The sequence below is a fragment of the Danio rerio genome, chromosome 11, assembly GCF_049306965.1.
Source record: "Danio rerio strain Tuebingen ecotype United States chromosome 11, GRCz12tu, whole genome shotgun sequence".
Classification (NCBI taxonomy): domain Eukaryota; kingdom Metazoa; phylum Chordata; class Actinopteri; order Cypriniformes; family Danionidae; genus Danio; species Danio rerio.
The window spans coordinates 40,925,534-40,943,948 of record NC_133186.1 but is presented as its reverse complement, the minus strand read 5'-3'; the positions used below and the strand labels follow the sequence as shown (position 1 = coordinate 40,943,948).

General features: G+C 36.0%; 1 protein-coding gene across 2 annotated transcripts; it reads left to right on the top strand.

The window, feature by feature from the left end:
• Nucleotides 1–688: 688 nt before the first annotated feature.
• Nucleotides 689–17,276, top strand: slc45a3 (solute carrier family 45 member 3). 2 transcript variants are annotated; one of them, NM_001098195.1, is given in 7 exon segments: nucleotides 689–786; nucleotides 1,077–1,158; nucleotides 8,702–8,902; nucleotides 11,927–12,727; nucleotides 13,253–13,518; nucleotides 16,116–17,022; nucleotides 17,053–17,276. In NM_001098195.1, coding segments are annotated over 4 exon segments (1,614 nt in total). In that variant the 5' UTR covers nucleotides 689–786; nucleotides 1,077–1,158; nucleotides 8,702–8,760; the 3' UTR covers nucleotides 16,521–17,022; nucleotides 17,053–17,276.
• Nucleotides 17,277–18,415: the final 1,139 nt, after the last annotated feature.

The window sequence follows — 18,415 nt, the reverse complement described above, 5'->3', positions numbered from 1 at the left end:
CGGATGGAATAACACCAAATAGGAATAGATAGATAGGCAGACAGACAGACAGACAGACAGACAGACAGACCATTGGGTCCATTAAAAAAACTGCCTTTTTAAGGTCATGCCACAGTATCTCAATTGGATTCGGGTCAGTACTTTGACTAGGCCACTCCAAAAACTTCTTTGACGAATGAACGGATAGATGGAAAGACTACAAATAAGTGTAGTCGGATGGATAAATAGATAAAAAGACAATACGTATATGAATGATGAGTAGAAAGACAGACAAATGGGTGAAGGGATGGATGGAAAGACCAGTGTAGTTGGACAGATGGAATAACACCAAATAGGAATAGATAGATAGGCAGACTGACAGACAGATAGATAGATAGATAGATAGATAGATAGATAGATAGATAGATAGATAGATAGATAGATAGATAGATAGATAGATAGATAGATAGATAGATAGATAGATAGATAGCAAGTTTACTGTAAATGCTCCTTTAACGGAAGCTGTAATATAACTGGAAACACACCTGTACTGATGTGTTGGAAACTTTATTGATAAGCAGCTGAAACTGCTATAGAATGCAGCTGATCGGGCTAGTGTCTATGATGTGGCTCTTGTCGTGTGTGTGTGTGTTCTCACAGCTCGTCCCGCCCACTTCCTCCTGCAACTGCTGATCCTCAACTTCAACTCATGTCACTGTAAGTTTGGACACGTTTACATGGGACTCCATACAGCCACAGCAATACAACGGCGACACTTCAGTTTACATGTTTGCATGGAAATCAGACGTATGTATGTCAACTGCTGTTTTCTGTCTACTTTTATTGCATAGCATATTTGACGACGTGAAGCTGATGATACACCTGTACCTGTAAAGCCATAAAACCATAAAAAAGATAACTTTCTTTGATTAATTAATTAAATGACTGTTATGTATCACTGTATATATGCTAATTTTCTTTATAGAGCATTTTATAAATAAATTATAGAACTGTACAATATTTAACTATATAATCATTTTGGTCTAAATATGTTTCTTTAAAATTTAAAAACGCTTGCTAATTTTGTCCTAAAACAGATGTATGCCATCAAACACAATGTCAATTTAAGAAACAAAAAATGTTCCAGGACCTGAAGTCCCCTGTCAAAGGCAGCGTCAGGTAAGATGTGATTCGCTTCGGTGCTTCTTTCCTGTCTAAAACCTTTCATGGTTCAGTTATGTTTGATTCAAGTTATACTTAAGACTTTTTACTCTTAGCTTAGGCAGGAGTCCAACATGTATGCTTGACAGCCAAATAAACGAGTGTCACTCATAAAAGTTAAACTCTAATGTGTTTGTGCATACAGCGCTTTAAAGACGTGTTTCTTTCCTTCCCAATGCACTGTGAAAAGAGGATGCGACAGTGCTTATAGACCTTTTTCATGGCTGCTGCATGGTGGGCGCCATAGCGAGCAGTGTATTCCGGTAGAATGCTAAAAACTTCCGTTTACAGCGCGTACAACTGGTAATTTGCGCTCCGAAAATGGGTTTCAATAACGTTTTTAATATATTACAGAGTGTTTTTGTGACACACAACTTAGAAATGTGTCTGTTAAAGCCGTTTTAATCTGTCAGATGTGGTTTAAGCCCGTCAGTAATACGAGAAAAACATTCTCCTAGTTCACGTGTCTGCCGTCAGAAATACAGTAAATGTTAATACAGTATTTTTGCTGTATTTGATTTACCGTAAATTCTACCAAAAATTGTTAACAGTGTAATGTTAACAAGCATGAATTTGGATTACATGATTTCGTAGGTCTGTTGGAGACAATATTCCTAGCAAACCTAATAAATGTTGGAGACATACTTGTTACATAAATGCACTAAATCATACTTAATCAGTGTTTATTTGAGAGAGCTCAAGAAAATCTGCACTTGAGCCGCGTATATTTGAGCCCAGGGCCATGAAAGAAGTTTTGTGCACGAACAGCGGAAATCGGCACGCAAACAAAGAGATTCGCATGCTCGCATTACACAAATGCAATCTTGACTTGAAATTGAAATAACGTCATAGGTATTTTTAGATCTGTGTAAAAGGCCTGCCACCACAGCTGGAAAAATCCTAGAGGAAACGCTGGATATTAATAATGCATTAGTAAAGGCTGTACTATGATTAATTAACAAATCAATTCAATTCAAGTTTATTTGCGTTTTGCTTTTTCCAACAATTATTGTTTCAAAGCAGCTTTACAAGAACTGCACATTATTGCATTACAATCAAATTCAATTTATTTATTTATTTACTTTAAATACAAACTTTGCATCTAATCTGACTTTTAGGCAATTTGCAGACACAAACACCTATTTTACAAGAAAAATGTGTCTTTAGAGCACTTGCAGTGTCTATCGATTTATTTGTTGTGCGCCATCATACATTTCCAAGGGTTGAACCAATATGGGCGAGGGATAGGGGGTGTCATATTTATGTTCATTTCTTTTTGATAGTATGAGTAGTATTTAAAACAGATCATATCAAACAATTTTCCACTATTTAAAGGGAACACTTCCATCCCACCAAACACACATCTTGTTTTGACATCATTTAGGGAAATCAAGTATTAATTACCCCCTCTCCCTCCCCCGCAATTTGCACCCTGATTATCAATAAATCATTTATGTTTGTGAGTAATTCACATTAAGTACATTAACTAACAATAAATATGAAAACTTAAAGTGTGACCTTTTTTTGTTTTAACTCTATTATTCTTAAAGCCAAATTTATTGAATCCAAAAATACAGCCGTAAAAATGTATTGTTGTGCACTTGTATCCTAGAATCTACAGTAACTTACTGTAAATCAGTAAGAATACTGTTTACATTTACAGCACAATTTATCTTGATCTGTGTATTTACATACATTTCTTTACCATAAAATATAGTCATTTTCACAATGCAACTTTATAATACAGTAACAGACTGTATAACTGTTCTACAATTCACATTACAGTTAAATACTGAGTAATTTGCTAGAACAGTGTGAAATAGTATTATGACTACTCAGTAGTATAAAATTACTCGTTAACACTTTATTTTGATAATCCATTTGAGTGTTAGTAAACAGTCTGCTTAATATCTGCTAATACTGCTCCTTCAACAGACATTTAACTGACTATAAGAAACTTTGCAAGTACATGTCAACTTACACTAACCCTAACCCCAACATAACAGTCTACTTTTAATCTAATTAGAATTTGTTTGCATGTAGATGCACTGTAACTTAATTCAACAAATTGACCATCCAAATAAAGTGTGACCAATTACTCTTTATATACATATACTAGCACTTTTTCTGTTTTGGTTTATAACAATGAAACAATACCCTTAGTTCAGCTATATGTAAATAGTCAAGTTATTCAAGAAAAATTTTAAGAAACCAAGTTCACTGTAAGTGTAGTTTAATTATAAACTAATTTCGAGAGGAGCATGTGCTCATGATTGACCCAGCTGGTCCACATTAGCTAATTATGATCCTCCAATCAAAGGATCTCAAATCACTATATATATCCTCATTTCCTTTCTACAACTATCTTCGTCTAGAACAAACCCTCCTCCTCCCCTTCTTCCTCCTTTATCCAGAATGGGCGGCACGGTGGCCCAGTGACTAGCACTGTTGCCTCACAGCAAGAATACCAATGGGGTTGGGTCCTCGCTGAGCCATCTGGTATTTCTGTGTGGAGTTTGCATGTTCTCCCCGTGTCCGCGTGGGTTTCCCCCGGGTTCCCCGGTTTCCTCCCACCATCCAAATGTGCTCTATATTATAGATAAAACAAGCCTAAATCTTTTTTATAATGTCTTACTCTCAGGAAGTTCGCCTTGGCCTCAGCAGCGGGGGAGTTTGAGATAGACCTGAGCTCAATCTCCACTCGCCCTGCAAAAGGGGGGAGCCCTGGGCTCGAGGATCCCTTGAGCTCAGGGCTCTCTCCCGGGACAGCATGCCAAACAAGCTATGTATAAATCATGAGCTAAGTGTGAACTCTTGAAAATAAATAAAACATAAATATTCAAATAACATTAATTTTTAATTGTTATTTTAATCAATGCATTTTTAATCATAATAGTGAAAATATAATCTTTTTTTTGAAAAATAAGCATAAATTAAAAGCAGTGGAACAAATTGTGTTAAAGAGTATTAATACTTAATTAATAATTATTTTCTTGTCTTTGACCTTAGTAATAATAAGATTTCTACACTCCAAAAATAAATTTGCAGTTAGTTTAAACTACTTATTTAAAATGAATTGAAACAACACAATTCCTATCTGTTTTGGGGGAGGGGGCAACTTAATTCTTTTAAGTTCAATCCACTTAAATTTGTAAAAAAAAAAAAAAAAAAAAACAATAATCGATTTGTTTTGGGACAACATGAAGGAGTTGTGTGGAAGCCTGCATGTTTTTAAAGTGCACACTGTACAATGCTTCCTTCATGTCGTCCCAACCCAAATCGATAAAGTTAACTTAACTGATTAAGAAATTAAACTGAATTGAACATAAAACAATTAAGTTTTCCCAAAAACCCCTCAAGAAATGTGTTTATTCAGCTCATTTTAACGAGCAGTTTTTTGAGTGTAGGGAAATGCACTTAAATATGATTAAAGTAGCGCCACAATTCTAAAACCCTCAATAAACACGCTTTATTTCCTTGTTTTTAACTTTCATGAGATTAAACGAAACATGAGATTTGCAGTTTGCTTAATTGGCTAAATATAAATGTGTCAGTGGATCTTTTTTGTCATTTACGTCAGTATGTGCTAAACAGGCAACTCACATTTCTACAAACCATAGAAAGCTAGTTAATGAGTCTATTAACTGGAAAAAACCCACAATCACTCTAAAAGTGTTGCAAGTAATCTGAAACTGGCAAAGAAATTGCCGACACTGTGGAAATTATTCCTGCATATGCATTTCTTTTTTTGTTTATTCCCACCGTTTAAAGTTTCCAAAACAATCAAGACTGTGCTAAGTCCGCTATCAATGAATCTGGTCTGGTAGATACACTGTGATTAGTACATATTGTTCCTCGCAACACACTTCAAGGTCAAAGATCAGCGGTTGTGTGCTAAGTAAGTCACCATATTTTATAGTGCTGGACAAACATGCTGTGTTGACCAAAGGGGTGTTATATTCCGTCACACATCCTGGTGTCAACGCTCATAAACACATGACGTTATTTCTGATCTGTCAGCCTAAATGGAAAACTCAGCCTTGCATAATACCTGAGTAATTGTGAAAGAAGTTGTTGTGAAAATTGGGAAATACAGTCGATGTATGATTCATAACATATTGACAGCCTTCTTACTCAATTTAGCAGATTTGTGTAAGAAATATAATCAGATTTAAATAATGTGTATTATTTATGCGAGGTGTTTAACAGCTTTAAAGTCCCAGTGCAATCAGAATTAAGTTTTTTTAAGATGCTAGTATTAGTATGTTACAATTAGAGATATTTATAAGCTAGTGTGCTCCAAAACAGAGACTAAAAATCCAAATTTAGGTGATATGTACATTAAAAATAATCCACCCTAAATGGATCAACGATATTTATGACATCACATTATACTTCGTTTTTTCGTCAAATATTCTGACCAATTAAATGCTCTCTAGTATCTGACATGCCGTTCCCCTTTCAAGATGCTTCTCATTTGCTGATGCGCTTGAGCTCGACAACTCTCATTGGCAGAGCTGTGATAAGAACAAAACGCTATTGGATGTTTTTTAAAAGTGGAGCCCTATTTCTTGCCCTGTCTTGATGGTTCAATTAAAATTGTGTCACATATCAAACAAAACTGCACATTTTAAAGCTCTTCATGTGACCATTTAATGGATAGTTCACTCAAAGATTAAGCAATATTTTTTTTCACAATTGAACACGAAAGAAGATATTATGAAGAATGTTGGAAACCGGTAGCCATTTTTACCTCCACAGTAGGAAAATAAAATACTATGTCAATAGCTGAATCCCAATTCGCATACTATCTGTACTAAACAGTGATGGGAATAATGGCGCAATGAATAAAAAGCGTTACAAATAACAGTTCTGTTTAAAATAACAATTAATCAATTGAACCGTTGATTATCATTACTGACAATAAAATGATCGGTACTATAATTGAGAACACTGAAGTAATTTTCATCTAATGAAGTACCTCACGTTGTTACTTGCCGCTACTAAATTAGTAGCTATGCAGGTGATCTCTGCGACTAACAGAGGAGACCAAGCCAAGAAATCAAAACAAATAAAACTTGATTTTTCTCAACCACCAACACCTATTACTTACACAGAATTAAACAAAATACTATCTAGATATATAGTTGAGGTCATGCTGCCGTTGTCTCCCACAGCAACATTAAAATAGTGTAGACTAGTGTACAATGTTTTATATTTATTTTAAAGTCATTTGACAAAATAAATTAGTTTTAAATTAACACAACAGTTACTTTACCTGGTAATTAGTTACTTTTATAATTATGTAACTCAGTTAATAACTCAGTTACTATTTGTGAGAAGTAACTACTAACTATAACTAATTACTCTTTTAAAGGAACATGCCCAACACTTGTACTAAATAGTAGAAAGAAAGAATTAGTGTGTCATAAATCATAGTACGTTGAAATGAGTATTCCAATGTTTACCTGGATGGTTTTCTTGGTAGTGCTTACTCTACCCTGCTGAAAAATCCAGCTTAAACCAGCCTAGGCTGGTTGGCTGGTTTTAGCTGGTTGACCAGCCTGGTTTTAGAGGGGTTTTGGCCATTTCCAGGCTGGTTTCCAGCCATTTCCAGCCTGGTCTTAGCTGGTCAGGCTGGAAAATGACCAGCCAAATCCAGCTAAAACCAGCTTGACCAGCCTGGTTTAAGCTGGATATAGCTAGTTTTGGCTGGACTCCCAGCTTGGCTAGGCTGGTCAAGCAGGTTTTAGCTGGTCATGTCCCAGCCTTACCAGCTAAGACCAGGCTGGAAATGGCTGGAAACCAGCCTGGAAGTGGCCAAAATCTCTAAAACCAGGCTGGTTGACCAGCTAAAACCAGCCAACCAGCCTAGGCTGATTTAAGCTGGCTTTTTCAGCAGGGTAACTGCTAATATGATAATAATACATTGCTTTCCCAGAGATGGGTTCCGGCTGGAAGGGCATCCGCTGCATAAAAACTTGCTGGATAACTTGGCGGTTCATTCTGCTGTGGCGACCCCAGATTAATAAAGGGACTAACCCGACAAGAAAATGAATGAATGAATAATACATTGTATGTATGTGAATCTGATTCAACAAACACATGTAAAAAGTATTAACAAACTACAAACATGGCAGATGCACAAGACTGAAAGTTTTGATGAAGATGTTTGAATGACTGTAAATTAATGTCCAACCTTCTTGGAAAATAATATTTAATCTGCAACAACAATTTTCAATAAAGACGTGTTTAGCCATTAAATTCAGCAGTGTTGGGCAGTAGTGTCGCTACAAGTAGTGACGCTACTAGCTTAACTACATTTCTCAGTAGTGTGGTGGTAGCGTCGCTACTTTCTAAATCAAACAGCATTTCAGTAGAGAAGCTATTTTATTAGTCAAGTAGCACAGTAGCGTCCACACAAGCTACATTTACTGATCGCGGATCGAAAAGTGAAGGCACTGACATCGTGTCTAGCCGATGAAAGTAAATCAATATGATGGCAAGAATGAGTTATTCTTCATCTTTCTGTTTTACGGTGTTCAACAACAGTTTTTGGTGCGTTACTGCCACCTCTGGTTGATGATGTCGCCAACCGAAATTTGCTTGATGGAAAGATGACTGAGGGAGAGGAGTTATTTCTAAAGCAGAACTTCTCGTGACCATACCTTGAGAAGTACGTTAAGATGCAATAACTTAAATTAAAATTAAATTAAATTTCGGATGCTGTCCTCAAAAATACTTTAGTATGTATGTATGTGTATGTATATATATATATATATATATATATATATATATATATATATATATATATATATATATATATATATATATTGTGTTCAACAGGTTTGGAACTACGTCAGTGTGCAAATGATAAATAAATATAAATTTTTGGGTGAACTGTATCTTTAATCATGCACTGTGAAAAAAAAAAATCTGTAAATTAACAATTTTCTAAATGTTGAAATTCATGTTTGTATTTTTCGCTCTTTATTTATGCATTAGAATTGCATTATGGGCCCTAAATCCTTTAACTACTTTTACCCTTGAAAAGTTAAAAAAGTGACATATTTTACAATTTATAATAGTTTAAAGTGCTATATTGTCTGAGTTGGTGTTGAATATTATACTAAAAATATACTAAAAATTCTAAAAAAATCTTGTTATAAACTGCCAGTACATTTTCTGTTTTATTTTTGCACTTATTTTTATATTATTTCTTATACATTACATTGTTTCAAACCACAAAAATGTCACTAAAAGTCACTTCGTTAAACTGTAGAGTTGAATTTTTAACATCAAAAGTCAACAGAGCAGAGATCAACATCCCATAATGAAATTCATAACTGTAAATAAACAGAAAAAAATAATATATATATATATATATATATATATATATATATATATATATATATTTTTTTTTTTTTTTTTGACCATCTAGGTCAAATGGATCAATATAAAATATTACAAAATGGTTTAACTATTTCTTTAACTACCACAGAGATTAAAGCAAGGAAGGAAAAGAGAGAGGGAAGAGGTGGACGAGTGGAGAATTTGGACATGCATGGCAGGACCTCACAGTTGTTCTTGATTAATGCATTAACATGTGGCTTGGAGGTTTGTTTGGCTGCTGGGACCATCTACATCCCACCTCTGCTGCTGGAAGCTGGGGTGGAGGAACGCTTCATGACCATGGTACTTGGTAAGTAACTCAAAAAGAGCTCATGGGTAAAGCTGTTTTTGGAGGACATTTTAAAAGTCTAAATGTAAAAACTCAATGTCATTTTATGCTGCTTATCTGCCTCATAATAACGCTGCTTTGTGGAGTCTAATAAAACGCACAACATAATAAAGCATTTTTGTTGTTTCCATATATTCTATAAAACAAAGATGAAAATCGAAGACTATGCCATTAGTTAAAAATTTAAATATATATTCTCTATCTTGGCTACGCATGTGTACATCGTGTCTTTTGCGTGAATTACTTTAGAGTCTTATATGACTCCATAATAATAACTTTCTCTAGATTTTAACATTCTTCTAAATTTTTTTGAGAATGTAAATCTCCTACACAATCCAGCAAATCATGTACTGTTCTAGTGTTTTGTTTTTATATTATAATTTAAAAATATTACATAGCATATTGTGCCTTTAATACATACACACACACACACACATATATATATATATATATATATATATATATATATATATATATATATATATATATATATATATATATTAAAGGCACAATATGTATACGGTATAGCCTACATTGTTTCTGAGTGTTAAAAAAAGTACAATAAACAAAATTAAAATCAAATGACTTAAATTTTAGATGTTTCTAAACTGTCATGCAAAATAATTTCCACGATATGATGAATTAATCATCCTAAAAATGACTGTACAACTCACTCACAAAATACAGTCCTTATGTAAACTTAGCCAAGAGTGAAAAGCTAGTCATAAAGTAAAACATATGCTTTAAGTTTTCATATAGAAATTTTCTTGAAAGTTATAAATCGTAGGGTACTTACCTATTTGTGATATGACGAGACATGTTTCCTCTAGAAAAATATTTTGGCGCGAGACCATACAGCCGATACCGAGCGTATTCGACTCACAAACAAATGACTCTATTGAACTGGTTCTTCTATTCAGATACACAAATCGTTTGCTGATTGAGCAGAGTGAATCCGTCAGACCAGTTACTGAACGACTCACTTGCTAATTTGCGTTTTCACGAGAAAACTTTGCATTAAGTTAAAATTGCTTAGTTTTCTACGTAAATTATTACATTTGACTCACTTAATCAAACAACGTTACTCAAAAGAGTTTTGTTTTGTTGGACACCCCAATACTGTATGTTAATACCTTGATAAAATGTAACCAGCTATTTATTTTAAACAAAAACATGTTCTTTGCTCTTTAAGGTTTGGGCTTTAAGCAGTGAAATTTAAATTACACTTACTGAACTAAACTAAACTGAATTTCAAGTCTGATAACTGGAATAAAATCGATGTAGTGTTAGTGTAAGTTGACATGTACTTGCAAACTTTCTTATATTCAGTTAAATGTCTGTTGAAACTAAGAGCGGTATCAATAGATATTAAGCAGACAGTCTACTAATACTCAAATGGACCATCAAAATAAACTATTACCGAATGAGCATGCACATTTTTAAATGAGAAATATGGAAGATTTAACCATACAAATCATTAATAGATTACTATCTGTTTATTTTCAACAAAGAAAAGGGTGTTGATTGTAAGCTGAAGGTGACATTGGTGATTCAAAAAAAGCTTACTGAATCAATAATGAAAATGTCATTGGTTCTAAACCTGTTAAGAATTGACTTCCAGTATGTTTCCTTTTTTACTATGGACTATCAATTTAATGCATTTACAAACACAAATACACACATGAGGATGGTGTTCTCAACACTGACTACGTTTACATGGACATCAGTAATCAAATTAATTGGCTTAATCTGAGTAAGAAAATAATATGATGAAGGTGTTTACATAAGTTGCCTTCCCAGGTAGCAAAAAATTCTGGCCCTGATTTGGCATAAATTTGGCACAGCAGGCATTCATTCGGCACTCGCATACAGCATATGGGCCAAACATGGCCCTGGTTTGACAGAGGTGAGAGGTCTTTAAAGCAGCACACAAAACTTAGGCCAGATGTAAAATGTAGTATTTGGCCCAGATGGTAATAATTGATATGTGGGCCATGTAAGTTTGGCCTATCTTGACCCACATTTAAAATACATTTTTATTATTTTATTATTATTAATTTAGAAATAAAATTCAACCAGTCAGAAAAAGCACCCCTATAGCCCGCCTAAAGCGCAATGATTCATAGGTTTGTCAATTTCATTGCAGTTGTGACACACTAACATATCTGGCCCAGTTCAGGCTGGGTTATAAACTTGGCTGAGACTTGGCCTGGATATGGTCTATGTTTGGCTCTTGTCTGGAAGCCAGAATTGGTCCAGTCATGTAAAGTAATTCACTGCGGCATATGGGCCAAGCAAAAGCTGATTAAGTGGGGCCAGAAATATTTTGCTGTATGGGTTTCGAATCCTTCTTTCATGATTCTGTTTTACATGTATAATTTGATTGATGTCATCAAGTAACCTCGCCATCTACATTACCTCTGGAGTTTCACGTAATTTCAGGTGTTTCACTTTTAATTTGTCGACTTTAACTGCAGTTTGGCACTTTCACTTTCATTCAGTAACATTTCAAGCATGCCCCTGTGACAAACGAGATATTGGATGCGATTATGAACTGTGTTGTTTTAATAGAATTAAATACCACACGCCATATGGTGTAAAAAATTCAGCATTTCACAATGCAAGTGTCTATGGTCCTTTAACGACTCGGTAGGTGCAGAGAATAGTTTCAAACAGCCGTGTGTGTGGAATATCCTGACTCAAAATACGCAAAAATCCTACACAGTAATAACTGTTTGATTGCGGTGTTTACATGTCTGCACTGCACTTCAGTAATACCAATAAAAATTACATCCTCCACATGTCTTAATTCCATTTCTGTTTAGTTCCATTATGAACTTTACTTTAGTCGAATTAAGGTAATCAAAAATCGCTGTTTACATGGTAGACTCTTAATCACAGTGACGTCTTTGTCGTATTAAAATTGGATTATTGGTGTCCATGTAAAAGTACTCAATGTTCTTTCCTAAATTATGTTTATTTCAGCTGTAGGACCAGTGTTGGGGCTGATCATCGTCCCTCTCATTGGTTCGGCGAGTGACAGCTTGAAAAGTAAATATGGTCGTCGGCGACCCTTCATATGGGTGTTATCCATGGGCGTCCTCCTCGGGCTGTTGATCATCCCTCAGACGTCCACCATCCTCACAATCCTCACACAAAGACAGGGCCATTGGCTGGAGGTCCCACTGCTGGTGCTTGCCATCTGTTTAGTGGAGTTCTGTGGTCAGGCCTGCTTTACCCTTTTGGAGGCCTTGGTTTCAGATCTTTTTCCTGGAGAAGAAGAAAGCCGCAAGGCTTTTTCCATCTACTCTCTAATGCTCAGTTTGGGAGGATGCATTGGATACCTGCTTCCCGCTGTCGACTGGACCACTTCAGACACTGCTGTCTACCTGGGTGGACAGGAGGCTTTCATCTACACTGTTCTGACATTCATTTTTTTGGCCTGTTTGATAGGTACGTGGTTCATCTCTGAGGAGCAGACGGGGAGAGAAAGATTTGGGGAGGTTGATATGTTCAGAAAACCAACGTTCTGCTGCCCCTGTTTGGCATTTGGATTTTTGCCTCTACGAAGGACGTTGTCTGGTCTCCTTTCTGTATTTCCCAGACTGTATAGGCTGTGTAGTCGGATGCCAAAAGTCATGGCAAGGTTGTTTGTGGCGGAGTTGTGCAGCTGGATGGCTCTCATGTCTTTTCTCCTCTTCTACACTGACTTTGTTGGCGAGGGATTGTATAACGGTGTGCCCAGTGAAGAGCCAGGCTCCTTGGGAAGGATACGCTATGATGAAGGTGCAGTTTTATCCATTTTAAAAAATCTAAATTTACAATGTTTGTACAGTTTATTTATTTATTTTATTTTATTTATTTACTTTTAAAATGTGTTATTTTTTTTTTTACTTTATTAATTCAATGCTGGGCGCAGTGGTTAGCACCTGTGCCTCACAGCAAGAAGGCTGCTGGTTCTAGTCCCAGCTGGGCCAGTGGGCATTTCTGTGTCGAGTTTGCATGTTCTCCCTGTGTTGGAGTGGGTTTCCCAGTACTGAGTTGTATGGATGTTTTCCAGCCCTGGGTTGCAGGTGAAAGGGCATCCGCTGTGTAAAACATATGCTGTATAAGTTGGCGGTTCATTCCCCTGTGGCGACCCCTGATGAATAAAGGGACTAAGCCGAAGGAAAATTAATTAATTAATTAATAACTACGTACACTCTTACATTTTTTTAAAAAGACTTTACATAAGTATGTTTTATAAGTATAAGTATGCATAAATATCAGCTTTTTATAAGTAAGTATAAATATAAGTATGTTTCCTTCCAGGTGTGCGAATGGCCAGTCTGGGTCTTTTCCTGCAGTGTGTGACGTCTGTGATCTTCTCTTTGCTTATGGAGCGGATGGTGATGTGTGTGGGTGTTAGGAAGCTGTATTTGAGCAGTGTGGTGGTGCTGGCTGTGAGTACAGCAATAATGACTGTATCCAACAACATTACACTGGTCACCATCATGGCCGCAGCTACGGGATACACCTTCTGCACCCTGCAGATTCTGCCATACACACTCACATGCCTCTACCACTCCAATTCACAGGTAAGAACTCCATAACAATGCATCAAACTATTATATATAAGGCTGGACAGTTTAATGATATGTTTTGTTGTGACATTAGACACATATTACATCATTATGGAAGGCAATCGTGGCCAAAAACTTTAAAGGGGACCTATTATGCAAAAACTACTTTCAGGAGGGGTTTAAGCACAGTTGTGTGGCAACAGTGTGTGAATATAAGAAGCCTCTAATGGTAAAACCCTAATTATTTCTATTTATTAAAGAATTCACAATTAGCTCATGATTTAAACATAGCTTGTTTGGCATGCTGTCCCGGGAGAGAGCTCTGAGCTCCAGGGATCCTTGGGCCCAGGGCGAGGGGAGATTGAGCTCAGGTCGATCTCAAAACCAACTTGCTGCTGAGGGTAAGACATTTAGAAAAAAGATTTAGGCATATTTTAGGCATGAAATAGAGCATATTTGGACATTGGGAGGAAACCAGGGAACCCAGAGGAAACCCACGCGGACACAGGGAGAACATTCAAACTCTGTACAGAAATGATAGATGGCCCAACGAAGACCTGGCGCCATTGGTATTCTTGCTGTGAGGCAACAGTGTCACTGGGCCACTGTGCTGCCCAATCTGGATAAAGTTGGAAGAAGGGGAGGAGGGGGGTTTCATCCAGATGAAGATAGTGGTAGAAAGGAAATGATGATACATATAGTGACTTGGGACCTTTTGATTGGAAGATCGTGATTAGGTAATGTGGGCCAGCTGGGTCAATCATGTGCATGTGCTCCTCTCGAAATTAGTTTCAAGAGTTCACACTTAGCTGATGATTGATTATAAAGCTTGTTTGGCATGCTGTCCCGGGGGAGAACCTTGAGCTCATGAGATCCTCGAGCCCGGGGCTCCGTCCCATTTGCAAGGCGAAAGGGGAGTTTGGGCTCAAGTAGATCTTGAGAACTCCCCTGCTGTAGTAACTAATGAACAGATAGAGATTGCTTTCAAGATATAACTATTTACTTGGAGCATGTCTATGGTGCCGATTTGGATTAGTCGAATAACTTAAGTTGCATGTTTTTGGACAGCGGGAGGAAACCAGGGAACCCGGGGGAAACCCACGTGAGCACGGGGAGAATGTGTAAACTCTGTACAGAAAAGCGGCTGGCTTTGTAAGAACTAGAACCAGTGACGTTCCTGCTGTGAGGCAACAGTGCTAACCTCCTTGCCATCGTGCCACCCATCTAAAGGAGGAGGAGTAGGGGTGGATGAGGGGATTCTTCAAAACGAAGATGGCTGCTATATGGAACTTGCAGTGTTTATAGTGCCTTAGGAATCGCCTGATTGGTGAATCATAAATTGAATTATGCAGGGCCAGCTGCAAGCACGTGATCCTTTTGAAATTAATTTATAAATAAAATTTAACTTAGTATTAAACTTCACTTATAATCACACTTCATTAAAACAGTCTGCAAAAACATTTTGAGTGACATTCTCCTTTTGTACATGTCATCAAAGGAAGAAAGCCCCGCCAATTAGAGACGATCATTCTTTTATTAGCATAAACAGCCCTGAGTGAGAAGCAGCCATCCGCCATTAATAAGATAATGTCAGAGACTATAAGAGGTATTAGCCACTTTTTCTATTTTAACCTATTGTAAGTGCAAATATAGTCTTAAATATAACAAATCAAATGTCTCTTATGCTTTTTGATGCATTGGCACAAGTCAAGTGTGTGTTGAGATTAGGCATGGGCCGTTATAAGATTCTAATGATATGATAACCTTGGATATCACTGTAACGCCAGGAAGTGACAAAGACAACTCGAGGTAAGATCCAATATGCAGGTTTATTCAGCGTCAGGCAAGCAGTGGTCAAATCAGGTGTTAACAGGTATATGCAGGCAAATCCAAAATCGTAATCAATATTCAGGCAATAGGTCATAAGGCAGGCGGCTAAACTAGAGAACAAGGGTAAACAAGGCTAGGGTCTAAACACGGGGAAAACAAGACAAGGAGAACCGTGTTGTAATGTCACTTAGTAGTAAACAAGACTCGGCAAACTGGATGGGTTCATGAATGGCTTAAGTATGGTGTGTTATCAGTCTTTGACAAGGTTCAGCTGGTGTATGTAATCAAGCGAGATGAATGAGCAGGCGTGCGTGTTTGGAAGAAGTGCATGTATGAATATGTAGTCCTGGGAAATGCGAAAGTGAAGTTCTGGTGTTCGTGTGAGAACCAGCGATCTCTGGAAAGCGATCGCTGGTTGTGTGACAATCACGGTTTCATGGTATTGTGATTACTGCTTTAAAATGTATTCTTTTTAAATGTCTGGGTAAAAAAACTAAAACTTGTTTCACCTCTGTTCAAAATATATTTTGAGAAACATATTCTCATATTCTCAAATATTTTGATAATATATTTTGGAACAATTTTCCAGTGATGGTTTGCAGCTGGAAGGGCATCCACTGCGTAAAACATATGCTGGATAAATTGGCAATTCATTCCGTTGTGGTGACCCCAGACTATTAAAGGGACGAAAATAAAATGAATGAATGTTTTGAGTGTACATAAATACAGAAAATCCCTGACCCATGTGTTCTATTCTAATGTGTTGCATTCACAATTTCCAGGTGTTTTTCTCCAATGACAGACGCCAGTTGCCCCTCAAGGAGGATGATCTAAAGTTGATCAAATCAGAGACACACTTCTCAGCAAAGCAGAAAAGGACCAATGGATGTGTCAATGGGTATCCGGGTGCCATATCCTTCCAGAACAATATTAAAACATTAGATCTGCAAGTGTCTATCCCCATGGATCCGCCAGCATCATCACTCAGAGGAATGGGCACAGACATCGCCATATTAGACAGTGCCTACCTGCTGTCTCACGTGCTGCCGTCACTCTTAATGGGCTCCATTGTGCAGCTTTTCCACAGCGTGACAGCGTACATGGCCTGCGCGTCTGTGCTGAGTGTCGTGGCCGTGTATTTCTCCAGTAAGATCGTCTTTGAGAAGGCGGATATTGATGCAAGGTGAATGAGATGATAGAGAGCAAATGACTCTGGACAAAGAAAAGAATAATACAGAAATGGCAGCTGGTTCTGTTTGTAGTTTTTGGAAAGAGCAATGGCAAACGTGCAATTAAAGGTCAATGCATTACAATTAGCTTAATAAATATATATCAATATACAGTTAAAGTCACAATTACTAGCCCTCCTGTTAGTTTATTTTATTGAAATATTTCCCAAATGTTCCCAAAAGTACTGGGTTGTGGCTGGAAGGCCATTCGCTGCATAAAACATATGCTGGATAAGTTGGCGGTTCATTCCTCTGTGGCGATCCCTGATAAATAAGTGACTACTGAAGGAAACTGAATATATGTATTTCTTAAATGAAGGTATTTTTCACAGTATTTCCTATAATATTTTTCTTCTGGAAAAAGTCTTATTAGTTTTATTTTGGCTAGAATAAATAGTTTATTCTTTATATAATTATATAAAGTTATATTATAAAGTTTTATTTTATTATATTATATTATGTTATATTATATTATATTATATTATATTATATTATATTATATTATATTATGTTATATTATATTATATTATATTATATTATATTATATTATATTATATTATATTATATTATATTATATTGTTATAAAACATTTTTAAGGTTATTAGCCCTCTTAAGCAATTTTTTTTCGATTGTCTACAACACAAACAACTGTTATACAATGAAAAGTTAAGCCTTTAAATGTCACTTTAAGTGGAATACTAGTATCTTGAAAAATATCTTAAAATATAGACCACATTGAAGCCTGTTGATTTGATATAATAATAAGCAATTAAAATTCTTAAAGCCTATGCGATGGAACATTGTGATGTTTTATATAAACATAACCTTTTTAGTTATGATAGTTTTATTAAATGTAATTATTTTAATCTGTTTTTAAATGTTTAAATAATCATGTTCCAAAGCTGTTTTCAGGTATAATCAGTAGGCATCATGAATTAGGGAAAATATATTCAGTAGGTCTAATAATTCTGACTTCAACTGTAAATACATTTCAAGTCAGAATTATTCGCCCCCCATTGAATTATTTTCATTTTCCAATATTTCCCAAATGATGTTTAACAGAGCAAGGAAATTTGCACAGCATGTCTGATAATATTTTTTCTTCTGGAGAAACTCTTATTTGTTTTATTTTGGCTAGAATAAAAGCAGTTTTTTAACTTTTTAAACACCATTTTCAGGTCAACATTATTAGCCCCTTTAAGCTATATATTTTTTTCTCATAGGCTACAGAACAAAAACATGGATATACAATAACTTAATTACCCTAATCTGCCTAGTTAACCTAATTACCCTAGTTAAGCCTTTAAATGTCACTTTAAGCTGTATAGAAGTGTCTTGAAAAATATCTAGTCAAGTATTATTTACTAAAATAAATCAGTTAATAGAGATGAGTTATTAAAACTATTATGTTTAGAAATGTGTTGATCTTCTTTCCATTAAAAAGAAATTGGGGGAAAAATAAACAGGGGGCTAATAATTCTGACTTTAACTGTAGCTATAAATAAAAAATTATAAGACCGCTTAAATGAAAGATTTCTCTATACTCAAACTTTTAGTGAGTAAGATGTATTGTTCATTTCATTATATAAACTACTGATCACATTCCTTCCAAATGTAGAAAAATGTGTTGCCATTTGCAGCTATTTTGCGCATAATCAAATTCAAACATTCATTTTCAATCGCATTTCAGTAACTGCGTCACAGGGGCAGCAGTCTTAGAAGAGAACCACAGCATTCACTGTGTAAAACATATGCTGGATAAGTTGGTGGTTCTTTCCACTGTGGCAACCCCTAATGAATAAGAGACCAAGCCGAAGGAAAATAAACAAATGAATGATTTGATGAGTAACTGA